Source organism: Melospiza georgiana, chromosome 21, assembly GCF_028018845.1.
Source record: "Melospiza georgiana isolate bMelGeo1 chromosome 21, bMelGeo1.pri, whole genome shotgun sequence".
NCBI lineage: Eukaryota > Metazoa > Chordata > Aves > Passeriformes > Passerellidae > Melospiza > Melospiza georgiana.
Window position 1 is genome coordinate 3,176,526 of NC_080450.1, and position 21,406 is coordinate 3,197,931.

The 21,406-nt window shown below is 42.0% G+C and overlaps 2 protein-coding genes across 4 annotated transcripts in view; both read left to right on the forward strand.

The window, feature by feature from the left end:
* The window catches only part of PRKCA (protein kinase C alpha), a 149,208-nt gene extending 127,903 nt beyond the window's left edge, over positions 1–21,305 (forward strand). For 2 of the 3 annotated variants that reach the window (XM_058038734.1, XM_058038735.1), the window contains 5 exons: positions 191–329; positions 6,234–6,314; positions 7,676–7,783; positions 10,193–10,333; positions 14,556–21,305. In XM_058038734.1, coding sequence (XP_057894717.1) covers positions 191–329; positions 6,234–6,314; positions 7,676–7,783; positions 10,193–10,333; positions 14,556–14,720 — 634 coding nt within the window. In that variant the 3' untranslated portion in view covers positions 14,721–21,305. The remainder of the gene's footprint in view (positions 1–190; positions 330–6,233; positions 6,315–7,675; positions 7,784–10,192; positions 10,334–14,555) is intronic. The other variant, XR_009115473.1, reaches the window with a different exon arrangement.
* Positions 1–21,406, forward strand: part of CACNG5 (calcium voltage-gated channel auxiliary subunit gamma 5) — a 173,782-nt gene that overhangs the window by 127,509 nt on the left and 24,867 nt on the right. The gene's annotated exons all lie outside the window — the stretch shown is intronic.

Below are 21,406 nucleotides of genomic sequence, written 5' to 3' on the forward strand. Positions count from 1 at the left end.
CCCTTCCAACCCATTCCAGGATTTTAAGGTTATTCTTAGATGTCTGCCCAGCTCCCTCCAGGCTGAGCCAGCCCCACGTGTGTGCACCCTGAACCTCCGCCCCCAAAGAGCTGCAAATATTCCTTATTCAGAATAAGCTCACCCCAGATGATCCCAAACATTCACCTTCAATTACTGTGATTCTCCTCAGAGATCTGAAATTAGATAATGTGATGTTGGATTCAGAAGGACACATTAAGATTGCTGATTTTGGAATGTGCAAGGAGCACATGTTGGATGGAGTAACAACCAGGACCTTCTGTGGCACTCCAGACTACATTGCACCAGAGGTAAGCACTGACCCTTTCGAGAACCTTTTAGTTCCTTAAAAGAAATTGTCTCCACATTTTACACCACTGGGTTTGGATGGCTCCAACTCCATGGATGGCACCATTTAACTTCTGCAGGTATATTGGGTATATTTGTGAATTAATGCAATGTAATCAGCAGGAGTAGTCATTATTTTAAGAAAAACCTAGTTAATTGAAAAAAGAACTTTTTATGAAATAAGATTTTGCTCATTCTAGCAAAAAACTTTAAAATAAAGAGGCTCACAATCTTAAAATTTGGCACCACAATCTTGTGATATTAAGATCACAATCTCTGATCTTAAATTTGTAGCCTGGAAATATTATTGTACTAAACTTTGCAGTTTGTGAAGTTATACAAACATGGCTGTTGCTGAGATCAGCAAATATTTCACTGGGAGCAAACAATGCTGCTTTAATCCAGTCCTCCATAGGTTCACCCAGCTGTCAGCACACATTTATTTAAAGGATTATTTGGCATTTTCAGGAAATCACAGACCACTCACTGAGTTTTGGGAAGGGACTCATGAGGTTTTGAAGCTTTTTGCTGACCTCTCTGTAAAACCACTGTGGTCTCCTCCAGGCCATGTCCTGCACAGGTGCCACAAATTGCTGCTCCTCACCTCAGGAGAGCTCCTGTCATTGAAATCCTCTTCCAAAAGCTGAGAGATCCAGCCTTGAGTGGAGTTGCTGTAATAAATCCATAATTTGCCTTGAGTATTCCATGACTTGGCCATACCTGTGCAGCTTTCAAGTCACTGGAAATGACATTGAGGCCTGAACCAACTGCAGTGGGTCTGAAATGAAAATATGATCATGAGAAACCCAGTTGTGCTTTAAGGCACTGGCATAAATATGAGCTTAGAGTTAAGTCTGGATATGATTTGTATTTCAGTAGTTGAGGTCTGAAGAATTGAAAACAAGCACATGTGGTGATTTGGATATAATTCAAATATATGAATATTAAAATCTGGTCTTTGTGCATACTGAGCTTTCAGGAGTCTTGATTTGTTTGGCAGCAGATTTGATGCAAGAGGCTGGATCCTGGTCCAAGAGACTCAGTTGTTCGCTGGGTACTGAGCAAGAGGCAGCTCTGGCTGGAGCATTTCTGGCTGTAATTGAATGTTTGTTGGAATTGGGGAGATTTATACACAGACAAGTAAATTAGTGTCTAAGGTGAATTTTGTCATCTCTGAAATTGGAATGAAAAATAGTTTGTTTTTTTCCCAGTTGCTAATTCATGCTTTTCAGAGTGAAATATTGTGCATTCTACACCCTTGTTTTTTTCCCATTTGCTGTTGCTTGCAGCAGGATATCAGAACTACCAGAGTAGTATTTCATTTTCTTCTGTCAAAACATAAATGAAGCCAATATTACAAATTAAAGTGTCCTTTCTGTGGCAATTGTCTTGTGGCAGTTAATGCCAAAGAACATTTTGTCAATACCAGAATGCTCAGTGTGGCTCAATGCTGGAGCAAATTATTTTACTTTATTTGGAAATTTCATATAAGGAAATAAACCTTTTACCAAAACATCCAGTAAGTGAGAGGAAATTAGTCTGTTATCTTAAAAACAGATTTGCTTTTATTTTGTTTAATTGGCTGATTTTCTTTTGTCTCTGAAGACATTATTGTGACTGACAGTTTGCTAACTAGTTCTGTTATGAACTTCAAAGGAAGGTTCCTGTTTCACTTGCAGGGGTGTTTCAACCCATGTTTTCAGGGCTAAAATTTAGAAATTTCTAACAGATTTTAATGAGAATTCATTTGCACTGTCACATCCCTGCTGGGTGGAGATAAAGGAGCTAAACCTAAATAAACTCTTGAAGGTATCTGGAGTAGAATCCCGTGAGTGGGCTGCACTCCAGCCTGGAGAATGAGCTCTTTTCAGCAGCACTTGGGGAAGAATGTGGTGACTCCTGTGGGGCCTGAGGGAGCCCACGCTGCCCCTGCAGGACCTGCCCACAGAGGGATCAGAGAGCACACAGCTGCAAGGACCCTGCAGGGCCAGCTCAGCTGGTGTCCCCGGTCCCAGCTCTGCAGGGGAATGCAGTGCTGCCTTCAGCAAAGTGAACCCTCCAATTTGGAGTGCTGCAAAATAATGTTTTCCCTTTCCTCTGAGTGGGAAAGTTGCCACTTGCTGTTACCTGGGTGTATAATGGGCTGGAATTGTTGTTAATTTTCTTGTGCTGTGCAATTTGAGAAGTGTGCAGAGGTTAAGCTGGTGGGATCCCAGGTCTGACAGCTCCTCTCAGGCAGAAAGTGGTTATCTTGTACAGAGTATTTCCTGATGTGCTGAACTTAAATATTTATGGTCAGAGTGGTGAAATAGCTGTGAAATCAATTAGTACTTTGTGTTTCCTTGACCAGTCAAGAGAGACAGGAGGAGATGGATGTCAGGAGGATTAGGGGGAAGGGATTCTGCCAGCACAGAACCCCACCATCAGCATCCCTGCAGCAGCCACAGTGCTGATTCTGAATTTCAGAGGAATTCAAATTAGAAACTCCATTTCCCTTCTCTTCCATCTCACAGCCTCAGAACCTTCAGTTCCAGCCTCGAATTTGCCAGGATTGTGGGAGGCAAATAGGTATTACAAAGGTTTGGAAAGTGCATTTGACTGTTTCTTGTGATAGTAATATTTATTTCTTTTAATAACTGAGTTTTAACTTTTCCAGCAGACATCATATATGCTCACAAAAGATTTCCTCTTGCCTCTGGGATATAATCTTTTCATCCCAACTGGCTACTAGCTGCAATGATCTAAACATTCCTACAAATTGCTGATATTAATCTCTGTGTCCTGCTCTTAACTGTGCCTTCCTTGGAGGCAAAATAGAGGAAAAAAGAAAAAAAGCAACTCCTTCAGCCAATTTGGCTTGATGAGAAAAATTCCTGAGCTCTTTCTGAGTGCTCAAATGCACAGAATCTGGAAAGGCAGAAGCTCTTAATGCATGGCAATAGATGGGTAAAATGAGACATTTGAAATGCAAAAAGACATGAAAAAGGCAATAATTTAAATTAATGATGGAGAAGGAGGGGAAGAGAATGATCCCATCAACTTTCCAATGCTGCCTGGCCAGTGAAAATCAGAAATCATAGGTGGAGGAGGGTGCAGTTCTTCATTTCTAGGGACAGGAGCTCCCTCACTGCTCTGGGTCTGCTCTGCACGCTGTGCTGAGACAGGACAGGCTCACACACCCCAGCTGCTCTGAGACACCAGAACGTGTCCTTGCAGGTAGGACAGAATGACTCTGGCAGCTGCTGCAAGGCAGGCAGGGCTGGGAGGGGGCACTCGATGAATTCTGGGTGATGAAGAGGGAGCTGCTGAAAACACAACGTTCAGAACTTGCTGACTTCGTACCAATGCATGTTTTATTGTACATTGAGGGCTCATCTGCTTCCTCCCACGTGGAATTCCTCCCTGGAAGTGAGCATTCTTCCCTCTGGCTTGCGCTTCCCAGTTGGTGCTGGGAGCAACTCCAAGTCCAAGGAGTTCATCCGTGGGTTCCACACAGGACATGGCAAAGGGCTGGTCTGGCTTTCCCTGAGCCACGGCCTCCCCAGGACCCAGCTGCTGATTCAAACTGGGGATATTTAAATGGGATTAAAGGGAGAAAACTCCCCATGTGCAGCAGCAGTGACAGCAGCACCTTTCCTGCGTGGAGATAATTCAATGGAAAAGGTGTTGCCGTTGCCTTTGCAGTGGGACTCTTGGTGGCTGTATTTGTATTTATGTCCCAATTCCCACTCTTCCATCCAGGCCTGGGAGCTGTGTGCCAGCTCAGAGGGGCACTGCTCTGCTCAAACAGCAGAAAAACTGGAGTCATTCTGACCATCCATTGGAGCTTTTTCCATGTTAATTCTGCCTCTCCTGATTCTGTTTGGTATTCTCTCCCAAAGGCAGGTTTCATAGGGGAGGTTGCAGTTCCTGATGGGAATGTTGTTTAGAGAAGAACCCATTCTTGATTCATCCCTTGCTGGATAAAAATCAGCATTGTTAAGTGCTCTGGTACAGCTTTCACTGCAGGACATTGCATTGCAGCATTGAAGTGATTTCCTCCTCTCAGCAATCCCATCAAACTCCTTCACAGCAGGGACAGCAGGGAGCTGTGGGCTCCTGGACAGACCTGGCTGCCAGGTACAGAACCTTGGCAGGGTGGCAGCATTCTGTTTCTCACTGCTGTGGATCCATTTTTGCTCATTTGCTAATTGGAAGAAGCTGTTCCTCCCAAAACCACATACCTGGACTGCACTTGTTGTACAAAACCTTCTGCCCTTGCGAAACAATGACCTGAAAAACATCCCCTTTTTATATAAAATATTCTGTTCCATAACACAGGAAGACATTGTCAGAGAAGGACTGAGGATGAAATGTTTTGTCATTTTCTGTGTGTAGAGGCCAGTATTTTTCCTGGATGAAACTTTGAAAGTGTTTGGTGTTTCAAAAGGCAATATTGATTTAATAAATCAAAAGGCAGGAACTTACTGGTGATGGAAATGAAGGGAGAGTAACCAAGTATGTCACTATAAGATGAAATGAATGTCCCAAATATATTTTTTTAAGCCCATATTACTGCTAAGAGACAACTAATATGGACTGCCTTTATGCAGGGTCTTCCAGACGAGAATCTTGTTATTATCTCTGCTTGTCTAATACATTCCAAAGCACAATTGATTTTGAAATCCTTGGGTTAGAAACATTGCAGTAATTTCTAAATTATGTGCTGCTGTATCTCAGGCAAGGACATATATCCACACAGAGACCATAATTTTCTTTAGTAGCCGGGCAGTCCTGCTTTATTGCACTGGTGACTCACAATTTTCCTGAGCAACTACAGAAGTTGGCAGTTCAGCTTCTCTTTCAGACTACTAAAAAATTTAGGATGTGTGATGTGCACTTGACTGGGCAATTTATTTCGCAAAGAGTGAAAACACGGGCAAACAGGAGAATGAAATGCAAACCCCTCTGGAGCTGTGACTGCCTCAGCTCCCTGCTCATTCCAGAGCAGAGGAGAGGTTGGAGTCTGAGGCTCTGATGCTGCTTCAGTGGGGATGGGCAGGGACTGGGCTCTCCTCCATCCCTTCCCAATTCACAGAATCCCTCCACAGTTGTTTGGAAAGATCTGAGGAGCACCTGCACCTCCAAACTCCTCCACACCATCACCAAATGCAGCTCTTTAAACAATGGCCTCTCACTCTGAGGAGGCCCTGGTTAAAGAGGTCATGCAGGGGGTGACCTGGGTGCTGCTGGCACCTGCAGCCTTTCCCTGTGTCACAACTCCATTTGTACTGCTCTGTGAGTCACATGTGAACCCAGAGCATGGAAAATACTTGGCATTTCCATTGGTCTGAACAGCAGAACCCCCTTTCTTTTTGGTGTAGTTAGTATTTTGTCCTGAGTATCACACTCATGCAGCTTGGGGAAACTTAACTGAGGTTTTTCGAGTTTTGCTCTTTTCCTAAGTTTAGATTCCTTTTCCAGCAGAACAAAAATATAAATATTGAAAAGAAAGGTTTAATTATTGATAGTCCATAAGTTAAGTGAGCCTCATGATTTCAGACTTTGTCACAAACAGTAGGGATAATGGTTTCCTACATTGTGCTGCTGTACTTCCTCCTTTGGCCTCAAATACACATCCCAGGAAGTCTCTGAGCTGTATTTTCCAAGATATCAGGGTACCCGAGGGCGTGGGTGGGTTTAGCCTAACGCTTGCAAAACAATCCAACTCCCACTGAAATCCGTGTCGAGCTGGAGTGAGGATTACAGGATTGTCTTTCTGGCCTTTTTCAAGGAAATCTGTCCTTCTCTGCATGTCACACATGTACCTAATGCTGGGGTGAGTTAACACAGGGGTTTTTCCTCTGCTTTTTTTTGTGATTATGCAGATTATTGCTTACCAGCCCTATGGGAAGTCTGTGGATTGGTGGGCATATGGTGTGCTGCTCTATGAGATGTTGGCTGGCCAGGTAAGATTCCCCCTCTGTGCTCTGTGACCTCCTCCTGCCCTCCAAGGCTGCTCTGTTTCAAGGCTCCCTAAAGGTTTAGACCATTACAGGATGGGATTGAAGCCTTTCATTCTGCTGTTATCTCCTTGTACTCTTGACTGACTCAACTGAGAATGTATTTAGGCTTTAAGCTCTTTATGTTGCACCCACATAATCAAGCTCTGCCTTTGAATACAGCTCCTTTGTACTGCAATAATGTTATAAATAGCCATCTTCAGGATTGAAAGGGAGACACTTGAGCAGGAAAATGCATGTCAAGTGGAAGAAATACCATTTAGGAGTTTGAAACCACAGGGAAGCATAATAAGAGTGTGTGTAAGCTCTGCATTGCAGTTAAGTCCCAAGAATACAGTTTTTGTACTGTGTGTCCTGGGGGTAAAATATGGGTCTGAGCACTTGGAAATGTGCTCAGTTACAGGCCCCTCGTTCTGCACAGTTAATGAGAGGCTGCTCTGAGTCACTGGGGTGGGGAAGCAGCACTGTGCTGCAAGAAATGGCAGAAAAGCACCAGCCTGAAGGAGTTCTCTTAGTCTTGAGTTGAAAAAGATTCCTGCAGTTGGCTTTCAGGGAGTGCTAGGTAAAGGCAGGCATTTCCCAAGCTTACAGCATGCATCTGTAACAAATGCCTTAAAGAGTTTCTCTGCAAAATTCCAGTGGACATTTAAAAGTTTTAGTGTGTAGCAACTGCAGCTGTTAACATTTGCAGGCTGAATTGCAAATATTGGCCATTGAATGCGTTGTGGCAAAGGAGATTTACCATTAGTGGGCTTGCACAGGGCTCATATCCTGGGGATTTATCCATGGGCACTTTCCCACCCCTCTATTTTAAAATATAGTGCAGGCCTTTCTTGTGATAGTCTCAGCAGCAGAATCCACAGCCAGAACATAAAACAAACTGGAGTCCAACTGGAATTAAGTGGGGAATGGATATACCTTAGCACAAGGTAATTGAAAGTTATTCTCCAGACTTCACCCTTTGAAGTATTTTGCCTGTCTGGTGCACAGTAGCTTTAAAAACTGATTAAAGCTGATCACAAAGATAATCCTGCACACATTTCATTAACCTGGCTGCTATTCTGGGGACAGAAATGAACATTTCTCCTTGATTTTAATCTGAGACTGTCAAACACTAAGCTTCTGGGTCAGCAGATATCCCGGCTGCAGATTGCTGTGGGTTTGGGGGTGTTCCTGGACCAGGAGCACTGCTGTATATGGATGGTTTTGGGCATGGTGTTGTCATGCCATTCCATAAAAAGTGGAGAATTTAAAAGCACAAAAAGGAAAACTCAGTGCATTACTCACTTGTGATTTATTTTCAACAGCCTCCATTTGATGGGGAAGATGAAGATGAACTATTCCAGTCCATAATGGAGCATAATGTTTCCTACCCAAAATCACTGTCCAAAGAAGCAGTCTCCATCTGCAAGGGGGTGAGTTAAAATGTTATTTATCATTCAGTTCCTTTTGGCAGTCCTTGTGAGTCACTGGGTTTGCCTGGCTCTGACACAGTAGTATTTTAAAGTGCAACTTCTGTCAGGCAGTGCTGAGCTGTTGTTGTCACTTGGTGTCACTGCTAAGTGCTGGGCTCTTCCCACTGTGCCTGTTTGTTTTATGGAAGGAACAAATGTCAGAATCAGTGGCTGCCAAATGCAGAGCAGAATTTATAAACAGGACCATGGTGTGAAGAGTCTCCCCCTGCTTTGCCTCTCAACCCATGGCAGCACAGCCCCAGTTCTGCAGGGTGAGATTTCTCAGCTTGGCTGAGATGCTCCAGCCAGTCCTCAGCCCAGAGTGCCTAATGACAGGATCAGAGCTCAGGAGGTGAGGAGAATCATCTTTAAATGTAGGTGAAGATGAGCTTATGTGAAAATCTTCAGCATAAATGCAATGAAACCATAGGGAAATTCTGACCCAGTGGTACCTGTGTGGCCTAAAATTGCTCTTAGATACTAAATTAATTTTTTTTCTTTTTTTTACTTTTGAGGAAAAGAATAGATTTGGCTTAAGGGGATTATCTTAGGAAAAAAGAATTCATTTGACTTCCCTTTGATTCCATGTGATTCTCCAGAGCACCATCAGTCTGCAGCTTTTCCAATCTACCGCCTGTAATGGGTTATTTGATGTCTGACTTACACTGATAAAACACCACTGCACTTAGTTAATTTGGTATTTACATTCTTCCTATCCTTTTCAACCATTTATGAAGTATTATACATGGGCAGGATATTAGTCCATTAAAGAAAATCATCAAGGAAAAGGTGCTTGGAACAAGAAGGTAAAATGAAAGACCACGCTAATTTTGGAGCTTATCCCAGTGTAGATGTGCTGGCCAACAAAAAATAAACATGATGTATTTTTATAAAGTACATTCAGATTGCTGCCTTGTCGTGACAATCACATATTCAAACAGCACAGCCTGAACCTGATGAAATTGCCCTGTTTTCAGCTCCCCTGTTTGCTGCTTCTGTGTGCTCATGTCAGGGGAGGGCAGAAAGCTAAAATTACCCTGCACCTTGAGATTTTGAGCAAGTCTCTGTGATACTGACATGTTCTTCATCTGCTAAACTGACAAATTGATCTCAGGTTTCAGTGGGAGTTTTTTCCTGAGCTAAGAAGTCAATATGAGAAAGTTTCTGACCCTTGCAGTCAGTGGTGGCTCAGCAATCCCAGGACTGGGCACCACTGGGCAAGACAAACGTGCCCACTCTGCTCTTGGAATTGATTTGTCTGCTTGACTTCCATTCCACTGATTGAGAGTTTGTTGGTTTTGGTAAATGCAGCAACTTTGGAAAGAATTAAAACTACTGGAATCAATACTCTCATTTTCTTTTATCACCTACTGTTAAAGCAAGGGTTTGGAAAATGTAACAACAATGGGAATGTTGCTGTTAATCTTGAAGAAGGCTGTGATTCCTGCCCAGTGCACAGCAGCTTCCCAAACCTGCTTAGAGTCACTTTTATTTTAGGTTCAAAATTGGAATCAGATCAACTCAACATTTGGAAGGAGACTAAAGTGGTACTGAGGTTTTCAGAAGATCTGTTGAGGTATCACTCCCAGCAGTACATTAATCATATCTAATTTGTAAAAGAGCTTTCAAAAGTCCCCACGAAACTTGAAGTGAGAGTTTAAGGCTGCATTGCACAATTCCCAATGTACACAATTGGAAAATGCTGAGGAACTTGTTAATTAGGGAGCACATTCTAATTTCTAAGCACACCAGGCTGGTGGATTTGGGGCTGGTTTGTTTCCCCAAGTCTGTTTAATCTCTGTAACTGGGTATGGTATTGACCAGGATGTCATTAAGAATGCAAGGGAGGAAACACAGATTAGATGTTGTCAGCTGGGTGCCAAAGAATTGAAAGCTCTGTAATGAGATGTCTTGAACAAGCCCAGAAAAACGAAATGGGAGTGTGGGGGGGGTTGGACTTCATGGAGCTTTAGTGCATTGGAATTTATGATGTTTAATTGATTGTTGAGACAGAGCTGGAGCTGTTCTGGAGGTCTGCAAGACTGAGCTGAGAGACTGGCGGTGAAATTCAGGAGTGAGTTGTGAGGCAGCAGGGATGGCAGCGTGTCCTGGGCATCACCTGCACCTCCAGCAGCAACCTCTGCCCAGTGGGAAAATCTCCCCCAATGCAGCCCCTAATTTTGCTGCTGATTTGCTGGCTCCAGTGATGAAACAAGAAAATTCTTCCAAAAATTTATTTTAGCTTTTCAAAACAATTTTATGAGCAGTGTGTATCTTCAGGAGAGGAGCAAGAACATTGCAGGCAGGGCAAAGTCCTCTCACTTTCTTTCCAGCATTAAACTGAATAGTTTGGTGTTTTCTTCCCAACAGCTGATGACTAAACATCCTGCAAAACGCCTTGGCTGTGGCCTGGAAGGTGAAAGAGACATCAGGGAACATGCTTTCTTCAGGAGAATTGACTGGGAGAAATTGGAGAACAGAGAGATTCAGCCACCTTTCAAACCTAAAGTGGTGAGTGAGATGCCAGAGGTCCAGATGCCTCACTGGCCCATCTGGGTCACCAAAACTGATACCTTAAGGAGCTGGAACAGAGGCCAGATGGAGTTTAGGGGACTAAAGAGGATATTTACTGAAGAGCCTTCAAAGGCCACACCCTGGCAGTACCAGAGCCACAGTCATGGCTCTGCCTGGATGGCTCCAAAATGGAAACAGAAGAGAGCTTGGTCATGAGATCTCACATTTTAATATTTTGGTCCATTTGTATATTGGAGCTAATTGTCCAATTCCAGTTTTAGCCCATCCAGTCCCACCCTGCTTGTTTTTCTCTCTCCAGCCCACGGTGTTTGTGCTCCTGGGCTGAGATTTGGATCATTTGTCCTTGGTGCCCAGCTGGAGCAGGAATTGTTTTGTCTCCCTGCTCTGTGCACAGAGCTCAGCATGCCCTGATGTGAGCCCAGCCCCACACACTGAAGCAGCACAGAACCTGAAAAACAGAAAAACTCAAACCTGAGGCATCATTTATAGAAAAGCTGAACCTGAGGCCTCATTTCCCTCCCTGGCTGTGGCTGCAGCCCTGCTCCCCGTGGGTGGGATTGCAGCTGCAGATCTGGGGCATGGCTGAAATGAGGCCATTTGGTGAGGGCAGAGCTGTCTGTGAGCCTGGTTGTGCTTGGGTGGAACCTGGGGAACTTTGTGCCTTACAAAAAAGCCTCACAGTGGTTTGAGCCCTGCCTGGATGGTCACACACGGCGTGAGGAGTGAACACAGGGAAAATTGGCACATCCACCTCAGCTGCTTGAGACTGGTCATAAATGAGGTTAACAACTGTCTCCTCTGAGCAGCATCTAAGTCAGGATCTGACTGAGGGGTTTGGATTAGAGGGGTGAATTTCTCCATGGTTGTCTGCCCAGCACAGGGGGTTTTATTCCCCATCCTACAGCACTGTCTGCTCAGTTTGCAAGATTAATCCCTGGTTTATTTTCCATGTTCATTACTGGTTTGCACACATGTAACGATAGGAACATTTTAGAAATCCTGGCTAGTGGAAAGGTGTCCTTATCCTGAGAGCTGTTTGCATAATAGAATTGGAAGAGCTTTGCTTGTTGAGCCAGAATTTCTTTCAGCATGTACTGTGCTTCATTGACAGGCAAAGAGAAGAGTTTGCACACAAGAACACAAGCTTTAAGAAACTGCTGTAAATTGTTATGTCCTAACATTGAACCTTTCTTCTCTAAGCCTTTTATTTTTCAGCTGAGAATCCTGGCTGGCTTTAGCACTTCAGGTGTAGCATGACTGCTTTACACTGATTTATTTGCCAATACAGACATACAAGTGTCTGTCACAAACTAATGAACAGAGGGATGCCAATACCTGAATTATTCTTCACTCTTTTTCATACCAATGACTTTTTTGCATGAGCAGGAGGAGAGTTGAAGCTGAGAAGGGTGTATATTGCTAAAGGAAATACCTTTATGCTCTGGTGTGGATTTTGCAGGCAGGGAAGGGTGTAAATAAGTGAAGAACTTGTGTGGTGCTGCCAGCCAACCCTTCCCCAGAGCTGGCTATGCAAAGAGGAACTCTTAGATCTTATTTTGTTTGAGATTTTTATTACATGCTTCTCAAGGCAAATTTAAAGCTGATCATAAAGCAGATGTACCTTCACATGTGTAATTTTTATTAGCTCAGGAGTGCTTAGACTCTCCTTGAAGTTAAAAGTAACACCGGCCTGAAGGTGCCAAAAGCTTCAAGTGTGGTTTGGTTCCATCAGAGCCTCCTGGCAGGTCCTGGCTCCTCCTCAGAGCAGCCTTGCTCTGTCTCCCTGGTTATCATGACCTGGTTTGTTTGCACAGGCTGCTATTAAAACACACCGAGGCGGATTCACACCGAGCCCGACTCTCCTGGACAAAAATAACTTAAAATCCAAGTCCAGTATTTGCATACCCTGTGCACAACTCGTTCTGATTCTATTTGTATCAGTATCATACAGTTATAGAATCATTTGGGTTGGAAAAGACCTTTAAAATCATCATTAACCCAGAACTGCCAAGCCCACCAATAACCCATGTCCCTAAACACATCTACACAAGTTTTAAATCCCTCCAGGGATGGATATTGATTTTAGAAAGCAAAAAACACACAACCCTTAATCTGTTTGAAGATATGGATGTATTTACAGGCTTTGTTTGGGGTGATATTTTTTGGGAAACCTTTGTAGGTACATCTTCTCTAGGAAGTGCTTTCCTGCAGGAATAATCCTGCTGCTTCCACTGTCCTCATTCAAACACAGAGCTGCAGATTTTGGGTCAGCAGTTGGGTGCTGTAAATAACATGTTCCCTTCCAGATTGACATTTCACAGGTTATAGGCATAGACTGATTATTTGGCAAGGACATTTTACTCCTATTTCCAAGTTTAGGTGTTTGAGAAGCCTTGTAATTTCAGTTGTACTTTAGTAATGCTTTAAGGTTCAGTGCTGCTCTTTAATGTGAAGACAAATAAATCATTGAAGATACAAATTTATTTATAAGTTAATCTGTTTGCACCTAAAATATACCCATATTTCATGGATATATTATATTTTTATATATTTATGTATGTATATATATATAGAGAGAGAGAGGCTAAATATATATATATATATTATGTATTTATTTATATATATTTATATTATATATTTATATATTTTTATATATATATTTTATATATAAATATATATATTTAGCCCCTACTAGCCTAAGCAATGTGAGAGACCCAATGGTCTCAGGAACTTTGGGTTCAATGTCCAGCTTGTTTGAGTACTTTCCATTTGCTGAAAAAAAGAGGAAAAAATTTTCAAAAAGAAAGAAAATAGCATAATTTTTATTGCAGGATGATGCTTACCTGTATATCGTTTTTAGAAAAATTTCCTTTATAGCAATAAAAAAAATCTCCTATTTTGGCTGCTCTGAGCTGGTTGTTGGGCCTCTAAATTAATTTGAATTAATTTGGGGCTCCATGCCAATAATTCAGAGGTTTCCTCCTTATCAAAGTTCAGCTCTTTCCATTCTTGTTTCCCAGAGATTCTGTTCCAAAATGCAGAGGCTCAGTGGGCACCAGGGCATTCCGTGGGTGGAGAAGGCAGAGCCCCGTTGGCTTTGTCATGGTGCAGTGTCCCTGTGCTGGTTCTTCAGGGCTGGACAGGGATGTTGGAGGGATGGATAGAGAGGAAAGAGTGAGGAGCAATGGGAAGAAACATTCTCTCCTTTATCCCACACCTGCTTTGTCCAAAGATCTGTTACAGTAGTTTTGGGATGAGCAATTCACCTGTTTCCTCCTCACCTCTCCACAATATTCAATGCCTCATTTTCCTCAAATATTCTTTTTTTTTCTTGCACATAAGCTAATTTTATAGTACCACCTTTCTATTTTTTAGCATGTTTCTGATCACACTCCCCTGCTTATCAAGTCTTGTCTGCATTCCTCCAAACTCTTCTTTCTACAAACCTGGTTTCTTTTGTTCTGATGGAGTTGTGCTCAGGCTGTAGCTGCATTTAACCCCCTTCTTGGCTGGACTTGGCCCCAAAGTGGGTCTCTTAAGAAAATTAAAGAGAAAACCTGTGATAGCAAGTTTTGGAACAAGAACCTGTCCAGGATATGCTCCTGCCCTGCCCAGGACTGAGACCCTGCTGTAATTTATGAATTTATAGGAGTTCAGTGAATTTATAGGAATCTATTAATTTCTCAATTTATAAATAAAAATAAATAAATTTATAAATATATAGGAATTCAGGAATTTAATGCCTGTTCAGTGAAGACTCAAAGCACATAAATGAATTGCATTAAGCTTTTTGCAGATCACAAAGGAAATAGAGACTAACAGGGAAAATTTAATTTTGCACGATAAGGCATTTAAAAAGAATGAAACAACTTGACAAAGAAAGTATCTCTTGCCAACATATGTTTATCAAAATATTTCCTTTTTCCTTTTGTATCCCAAGTAATGCTGAATATTTAAAAGCCTCTTTATCTCGTCACCTCATGCTGATGGATGAAAACCTTTCTGACTGCTTTTTATCAGGATTCAGCTATTAAAACTTCACTGTTTGTCTGGGGTTTTTTTTTGTCAAAATATCTGAAAAGAAAATTTTCCCCTCAACTACTCGTAAGAAACGTGCCTTGCATGTATCCTGACACCTTTACTGTTGTGTTGCTGGCTTTTTTCAGCCTTTTTTTTCTGCTTTTCTCTCTCCTTGCAGTGCGGCAAAGGGGCCGAAAACTTCGATAAGTTCTTCACGCGAGGGCAGCCGGTGTTGACGCCTCCAGATCAGCTGGTCATTGCCAACATAGACCAAACGGATTTCGAAGGGTTCTCTTTTGTCAACCCCCAGTTCGTGCACCCCCCTGTAGAAAATGTAGCATGAAACAGCAGAACAAATCCCCGCTCCCGTGGGGAGCAGGTGTAACCCTACAATTTTTAGGCTTTCTCCTCGTTGATTCCATTTGGGCCTGGAAATTGTGGGGTTAGAGGGTGGGGGATGAGGGAAGGGCCACTTAGTCAGGATTTGGGCTTTGCAGCAGCAGTGTTGTCTTAACAGGAGGTAATTTAGTGTACGGTGCCCACTTTTTCTTCTAGAAGTCGCCACTGACTTGTTGAAACTTACCCATGTTTTGGTACGTTCTCTATTTTGTAACTTCCCCCTGTCCTTTTTGCTCCCTTTTCCACTCCCTTGTGTTGGAAAAGCATCTGACACGTGCTCTGAATGAGAAGCCACCTCGAGTATTCATTTATTCCTTGGGGGTGGGTGCTGGGAGGTGGGAGCTCCTCCCCGGAGACCTCAGGGGCAGCACCAGAGACTGGGAGGGGAGAGGCATTGCAGAAACAGCACTGAAAGGGTTTGAAAAATATGGCAGGGAAAAAAAAAATAGTTGGGAATGGGTGGGAGGGGGGTATGAAATCAAATTAGACCCCGAGGCTTGGTGAATTGATCTGTAAAATCCCAAATAAAAGCACTGGGCTGGTGGCCACGTCTCTAGGATTTGTGCTAGGAGTAGCATGTGATAAACTCAAGGGTGAAATTTTGTCTTTAATAATAATAATAACGATAATAGTAATAATTTTAATAATACTTTTGTGAATTTTTAATCTCCATGAGATTATTCTGTGATCCAGGGTGCCATTGTCTGTTCAGTTGGTTTCATTTACACCACTCCTCAAGTTTACTGTTAACTGGTTCTAATACCAATATTTTACTATGAAATTTATTAACCTGGAATGTAAAACAAAACTGTAATTCCTTATATCTTATTTACATGTGTTTATTTATAGTCTGCAGTGTAGGACAGTAAATTGAAAAAAGCGTTATGTATACTAAATAAACAAAAAATGCAGCCCCAAGTGACTTCCTGACTTCTCCAGAATAACTCATGAAATTGAAGTGAGATTTAGTCTTAAATAATCGGTTTTAATTCAGAAAACTTTGGGCTGTAGAATAATTGAGCCTGAAAAAAGCAGCACCTAAAACTGGTTTTATTGATAGAATGGAATTTAATACGTTTTACATATGCTTCATGCAATGAATTTTGCATGTTTAGTAATAACTCTTAATAATAAGGGTTAATAATAAGCAGATCTATATTATTGACATAATCGTATCAAGCATAAAGAGTATTATAAAAATTTTATAAAACAACTTGTGCTTTATTTGTGAAAGTTCTTGTTCTGAATGACACCATTTAGATTTAGCTAAATGTTTTCTTGCTATTGTTTTGATTTTTACTTTAGGTTTTGAATATTGTTACTGGCTTAGGGTATAATCTCTTTTTTTTAAAGTAGATATACTTTTAAATAATAATTGCTACCTGCAGGTTTTATACGAGGTTCAATTAGGCTTTCATTTCACATCTGCTTATTACTTGCAGAGAAGGAAATAGACTTTATTTGCAATGATGAACACTGTAATTAATGCAATCTTCTCCTCTCCTATCACTTAGATAAAAAATTTTGATATTTCCTCTTACTACTTGCCAGAAGATATTAACTCAAATATCAGTAAATAATGTTTTGTGCATATTTTGGTTTTGGTACAGCATGTAAAATAGTAGTTGGTGCATTTCCCTTTTTTTTCCTCTCCTGCCTTGATCCCATTAGCAGCCACAGGCACTTTTTGTCTGTCAGATGTGCATGATGATGCCAGAAGCATGATGTCTCTGTTGCTGCATGCAGACTGATTACAATTTTTCGAGCATGTAAACATACTCAAAAAAGTAAGATATTTGCCATAAAATACTTCAATTTATACTAGAATATGTAACGGGGTGGGGTGGGAGGGGAACCTACTTTCTAACCATCTTTTATGACAATAAAACATGGAACCTGTGCCAAAGATTCTGTCAGAAAGATGCAGTCCTGCCAGAGGGGTGGGCTGGCCCTGGGGGAGCTGGGCAGGTGTTGAGGGAGATGGGGTTGCGTGTGAAGGGTGACAGTGTGGAGCTTCTGCACCTGCAGGGCCCTTGGGAATGTGGCTCTGGGGGAGGATGTGAAATTCTTTGGGGCCAGGATGTGCAATTCCCACACCCCAAAGTCCCAATTGTTGCCCTGTCTCAGTCCTTTTGTACCCCCAGCTCCCACCAGGAGCATCCTGGAGTGATCAACCCTGACATTCCAGGTGTGGCTCACCAGGGGCATTGGCCAACTGACAGGAGCTCAGATCATTGCCTGAACAAACAGGACTCCAAACTTTCAGACATTTTAGGAGTAAAATTTTTAAACTGTTCTGTGTCAAATATGTTGAAATCCAAGACTGGGGGTTCATTTTCTCCTTTGTGTATTACGTACTTCAAAAATGATGGTATTCACCGTAAAGCATGTGGCCTAATGCAGCATTCATGACTTCTTTTCTTTTTTTTATTTTTTTTTTCCTGAATATTATTAGCCTGGCAATGTGTAGAAAACAATAGGTTAAATTAAGATAACAGATTACTGAGTCTCAGATTTTAATAAAGAAGGGGCTCTCAGCTATGCCAGTCTGCCAAGAGGTGCCATTGTGCTTGTTTTTAAAATGTGAAGTGAAAAAGACACTTTGGAAAAAACAGAAATACAGGGAGAAAAATACCAGCATACAGGTTTGGGGAGTAAACAAAGCAGAACAGGGGCAGAACTGAACCAAGCCAGAAACCAGGCAGGAACTCCCTTGGGCAGATGTTACCACAGTTGTGTTTTCCTGATGAAATCTGAATTTTCCAAGGAAGTCCCATTGCTTGAAATCTGAATTTTCCAAGAAAGTCCCATCTACCCATCTGCCTTGGGCAGGTGTTGCCACAGTTCTGTTTTCCTGATGAAACCTGAATTTTCCAAGGAAGTCCCACTGCTGGCACAGCTGTGACAGTCGGGGCTGTTCACAGCAGGACAAAGCATCAATCACAGGGCTGGTTTAACACTGGGACAGAGCTGCTCATTTTCTGCCTCCTTCTATACCCAGTTTCTCCAGCCCTTGTGTTTATCTCCCAGTTTTTCTGGCGTAGAAGCAGAAATTCCTCTTTAGCCTCATTTCCTCGGGTCCCCGGGCTTGTGACAGACTTGCTGTGTTCTGGAGGTTCCTGAAACACTTAGGAGAAGGTGCTGTGAACTCCTGGATGCTGCAGGAGCCAGGCAGGGTTGGATAAAGCAGGGATTGTTGTGTTACCCCTCACTGCTCTCCTGATGCCCTCACACGCTCTGACCTTTCCTGAGAACTCCCCCTGGCTGCTCAGAATCCAGAAATTTATCATGGCAAAGAAAACCTGAAGAGCCCAGCCAGAACTTTCATATCTTTTCAGAGACAGATGTTATTTATATCATATTTTTCACAAGATTTGGTTTTCTAGAGAACATGTATCAACAGAAGGAGAGGCATTAGAGCTGCTTCTCTTTCACTTGTGTTTGGTAGCAAGTGTAATCCCAACACCCACGTTGCCACCAAGATTCCCAAAAGGCAAATTGAAAATGGTGCTGCCCTGAAGCTGGGGTGGAAGTTTTGGGAGCTATAATTGAAAATGGTGCTGCCCTGAAGCTGGGTGGAAGTTTTGGGAGCTGTTTCCATCCCTGTGCTGAGTCCCAGGTGGTTCCAGGGCAGTCCCGTTCCTGCTGGGAGAGGCACAGGTTTGCCATGTAAAACTTCCAAGGGGTTTTTAGGGATCAAATGGGACTTGACTGGCTCCTAAGCAAATTCTGTCATTATTCAGGCATCTGGATGCTTTTGTGCACCTTAGAGTGACACTTTTGAGGGTGGTGGGATTCCAGGACAACCATTTCACCCACCAGCCTCAGTGCCCTGAGCAAGGCTGGCACATATGTGAGAAGGAGAGAGCACATTCCTATGATAAATAGTCCTTGTTAATCCAGTTTGGAGGAGAAATCCAATTTAGCTTTCTGATTTTTCATTCTTTCCAGAAATACGATTGAATTTCCTTTTACAAACTGCAGAAAGTTCTTCTGGAAATCAGCTGTTAGTTAAAAAAAACCTCATCACGTCTGAATGCTGCTGGCCTTTGAAATCCATCCTGTCTCTTGGGGTGAATCCAATTCAGTAATTCTGAGCTTCTATAAAATTAATAAGGTCGAGCAAGAGAGGAACTTGTCTTCTAGCTGGAGAGATGACACATCCAAGGGTGGAGTGGTACCAGTTGAAAAGTGTTTTCTGAGCCAGTGCCTGTGGATGCAGTCCCAGTGAAATGCCATAGGAGACGCATGCAGTGAGCAGGGAGGGCAGATCCTCCTCATTGTGCAAAGCACAGCATTAGAAATAATTATTATTAATAATATTAATAATAATCCAATAATAAAGCTTTGATACCAGTAGAAAGCATATCTACAGTATATTGAGTTTACAGTAGGCTTTTGGACCTGCCAGGAAAACTTCTGGAAATATTTAATGTGATTTTCAGTTTAGTTATTAGCATAAGTTGTTGTACATAGGGGTTTTGTCTCTTTGCAGATGTGTGGGCTGTGTTTGATGTGTCCCCTCTGTAGGTGGGCACTGAGCTGCCAAGTAGCAAAAAGTAGACAAAAAGCTAAAAAGCACTTATTTCCCTCAGCCCCTCACTCACAGACAGGATCTGAAATAGCTGAGTTGAAATAAGTAAGATTTGACTCCACAACATGCATGACTCCCTCACTGTGCCAGTAACAACTGGGAATTAAATGGCCTTACCATGAATAATGTGACAATTGGGAATTAAATGGCCTTACCATGAATAATGGCCATGCAGAGCCCTCCTGTCCCAGGAAACCTTGAGAGGAGAGGCCCCTTGTCAGCCCCTCTGCCTCCCTTATCTCACCTGCAGAATGGGGCAAAAGTACTGACTGACCCACTGGGAGGGGTGAGCGCTTCTTAGGCAACGTTTCTAATTCACTTTTAACCTGAAAAGAGTTGTGTAACTATTATTCTAATTTTTACTATTAAATCAGCTTCTGGGATTCCCATGGTACTGCTGGCTATACCATGCTGTTTCTACTTTTTTATAGAACTTTAGTAACTCCGCTGAAACCGTTTGAAGAGAAATAAAAGCAGATCTGAGGCGTTTCTTACAGAACCTGGAGTGCAGCTTTTGTCCCTGGAGTCAGGGTGTGATGGGGAGTGATGCTTGTGATTGTGTGGGTCAGCTGCACTTACCTCTTTTCCAGCTACTGAGATTTTTTATGTGCAATTTTAAAAATTCCATGTGGATGGAAGTCTTAGCAGAACTGATACTGGGAGGGGGAGATTCCCTTTGGGTAAATAAAGTCAGCACAGCTGTTTTCTAGCACTGTTTTTACTGACTCCTGCTGAAGGAGGAGCTCTGTTCTTTGTGCAGCTGCTTTGTCCATGACAGGCTGATATTTTCTGTTGATATTTTAATGTATTTCTGTGTTGTAAATGCGTCTTTGTGCTTATTTTTTCTTCCTTGTCTGTGACACCGTAGTTCAGATTTAAAAGAAGACTGCTCCAGAAGCTGTTTTTTTATTCCACTGATGTCAGTTGACCTAAATAAATAAATTAAGTCTGTTATATGATTTGAAACAGTGCAGGATGAGGAGCAACAACATTGACACAGCTGCCATTGAAGCTCATTTCTCACTGGTTACATTGGACACTCTGCAGCTGATGTTTCATTAGTTTTATAATTAATAATGACAGGAACGTTTTAATAGAAAGGAAAACGATGTTCATGATCTTTACAAACATTTTGCTGAGAAGTATTTGAATTTCTTTTCCTTCTCTCTGAACCCCCTTGGGGTGACACTGCCAAGGGTTCCTTCCAGAGATTCACACACTCCTGGCTTAAAAATCTTCAAATTAACAAACCCAAACCCCACTACAGCTTCCAAGGTGCCCAGGGGACCACAGAGCTCCCTGAGTGCTTGGCCAACAGCCCCAATTCTCTGAAAATATCAGTTATATTATGTGTTGTACCCACTGTTGGCCTTGCAGTATAAAAACAATGCTCTTGCAGGGGTAATAAAAATTTAATCTATGGCTCGTTCCCCAAACCTTTCATTTGTTCTCTCCCATGTTACCAAAATGTATGTCAAAAAATAAATAAATTTCAACAAAATGAAGCTCGTTTGCTCTTTCTAAAATGTGCATTTCTCAAGACTCTGTGGTTTTGCACAACAATACAGAGAACACCTGAAACTTCTCAAATGACTGAATGCTACTTAATTTTTTTAAACATTAATGAACTCATTAATATTTTTAATATTTTTAAGACCCAAATGTTTTATTTCTATAGAGGAGAACATTATTTGTTTTCATATCATTTATCTGCAAGATGCTACCAGAAAATTTGGAGAGGCCATTCATTTTTAAAAAACGCAACCATTGGAAGCATAGTGGGCAAGACTGATGTACAAATTACAGCATCTTTTTTGTTTGTTTGTTTGTTCCATAATTCGCAGGATCTTCAATCTTTGTTTGCATGAAATGCTTTTGTTAAGTATTAATTGTAGTTTCAAAGCAAGTGTGTATGAATAAAAATACTGATCATTACTTTTGTGAGAGTTTGGTCTGCCTTGGTGAAATTTCCTTTCAAAATTGATTCTTCCAGAGGCTGCAGAGAGGTTGGTGTGAGAGCCACAGAAATTGCCCAG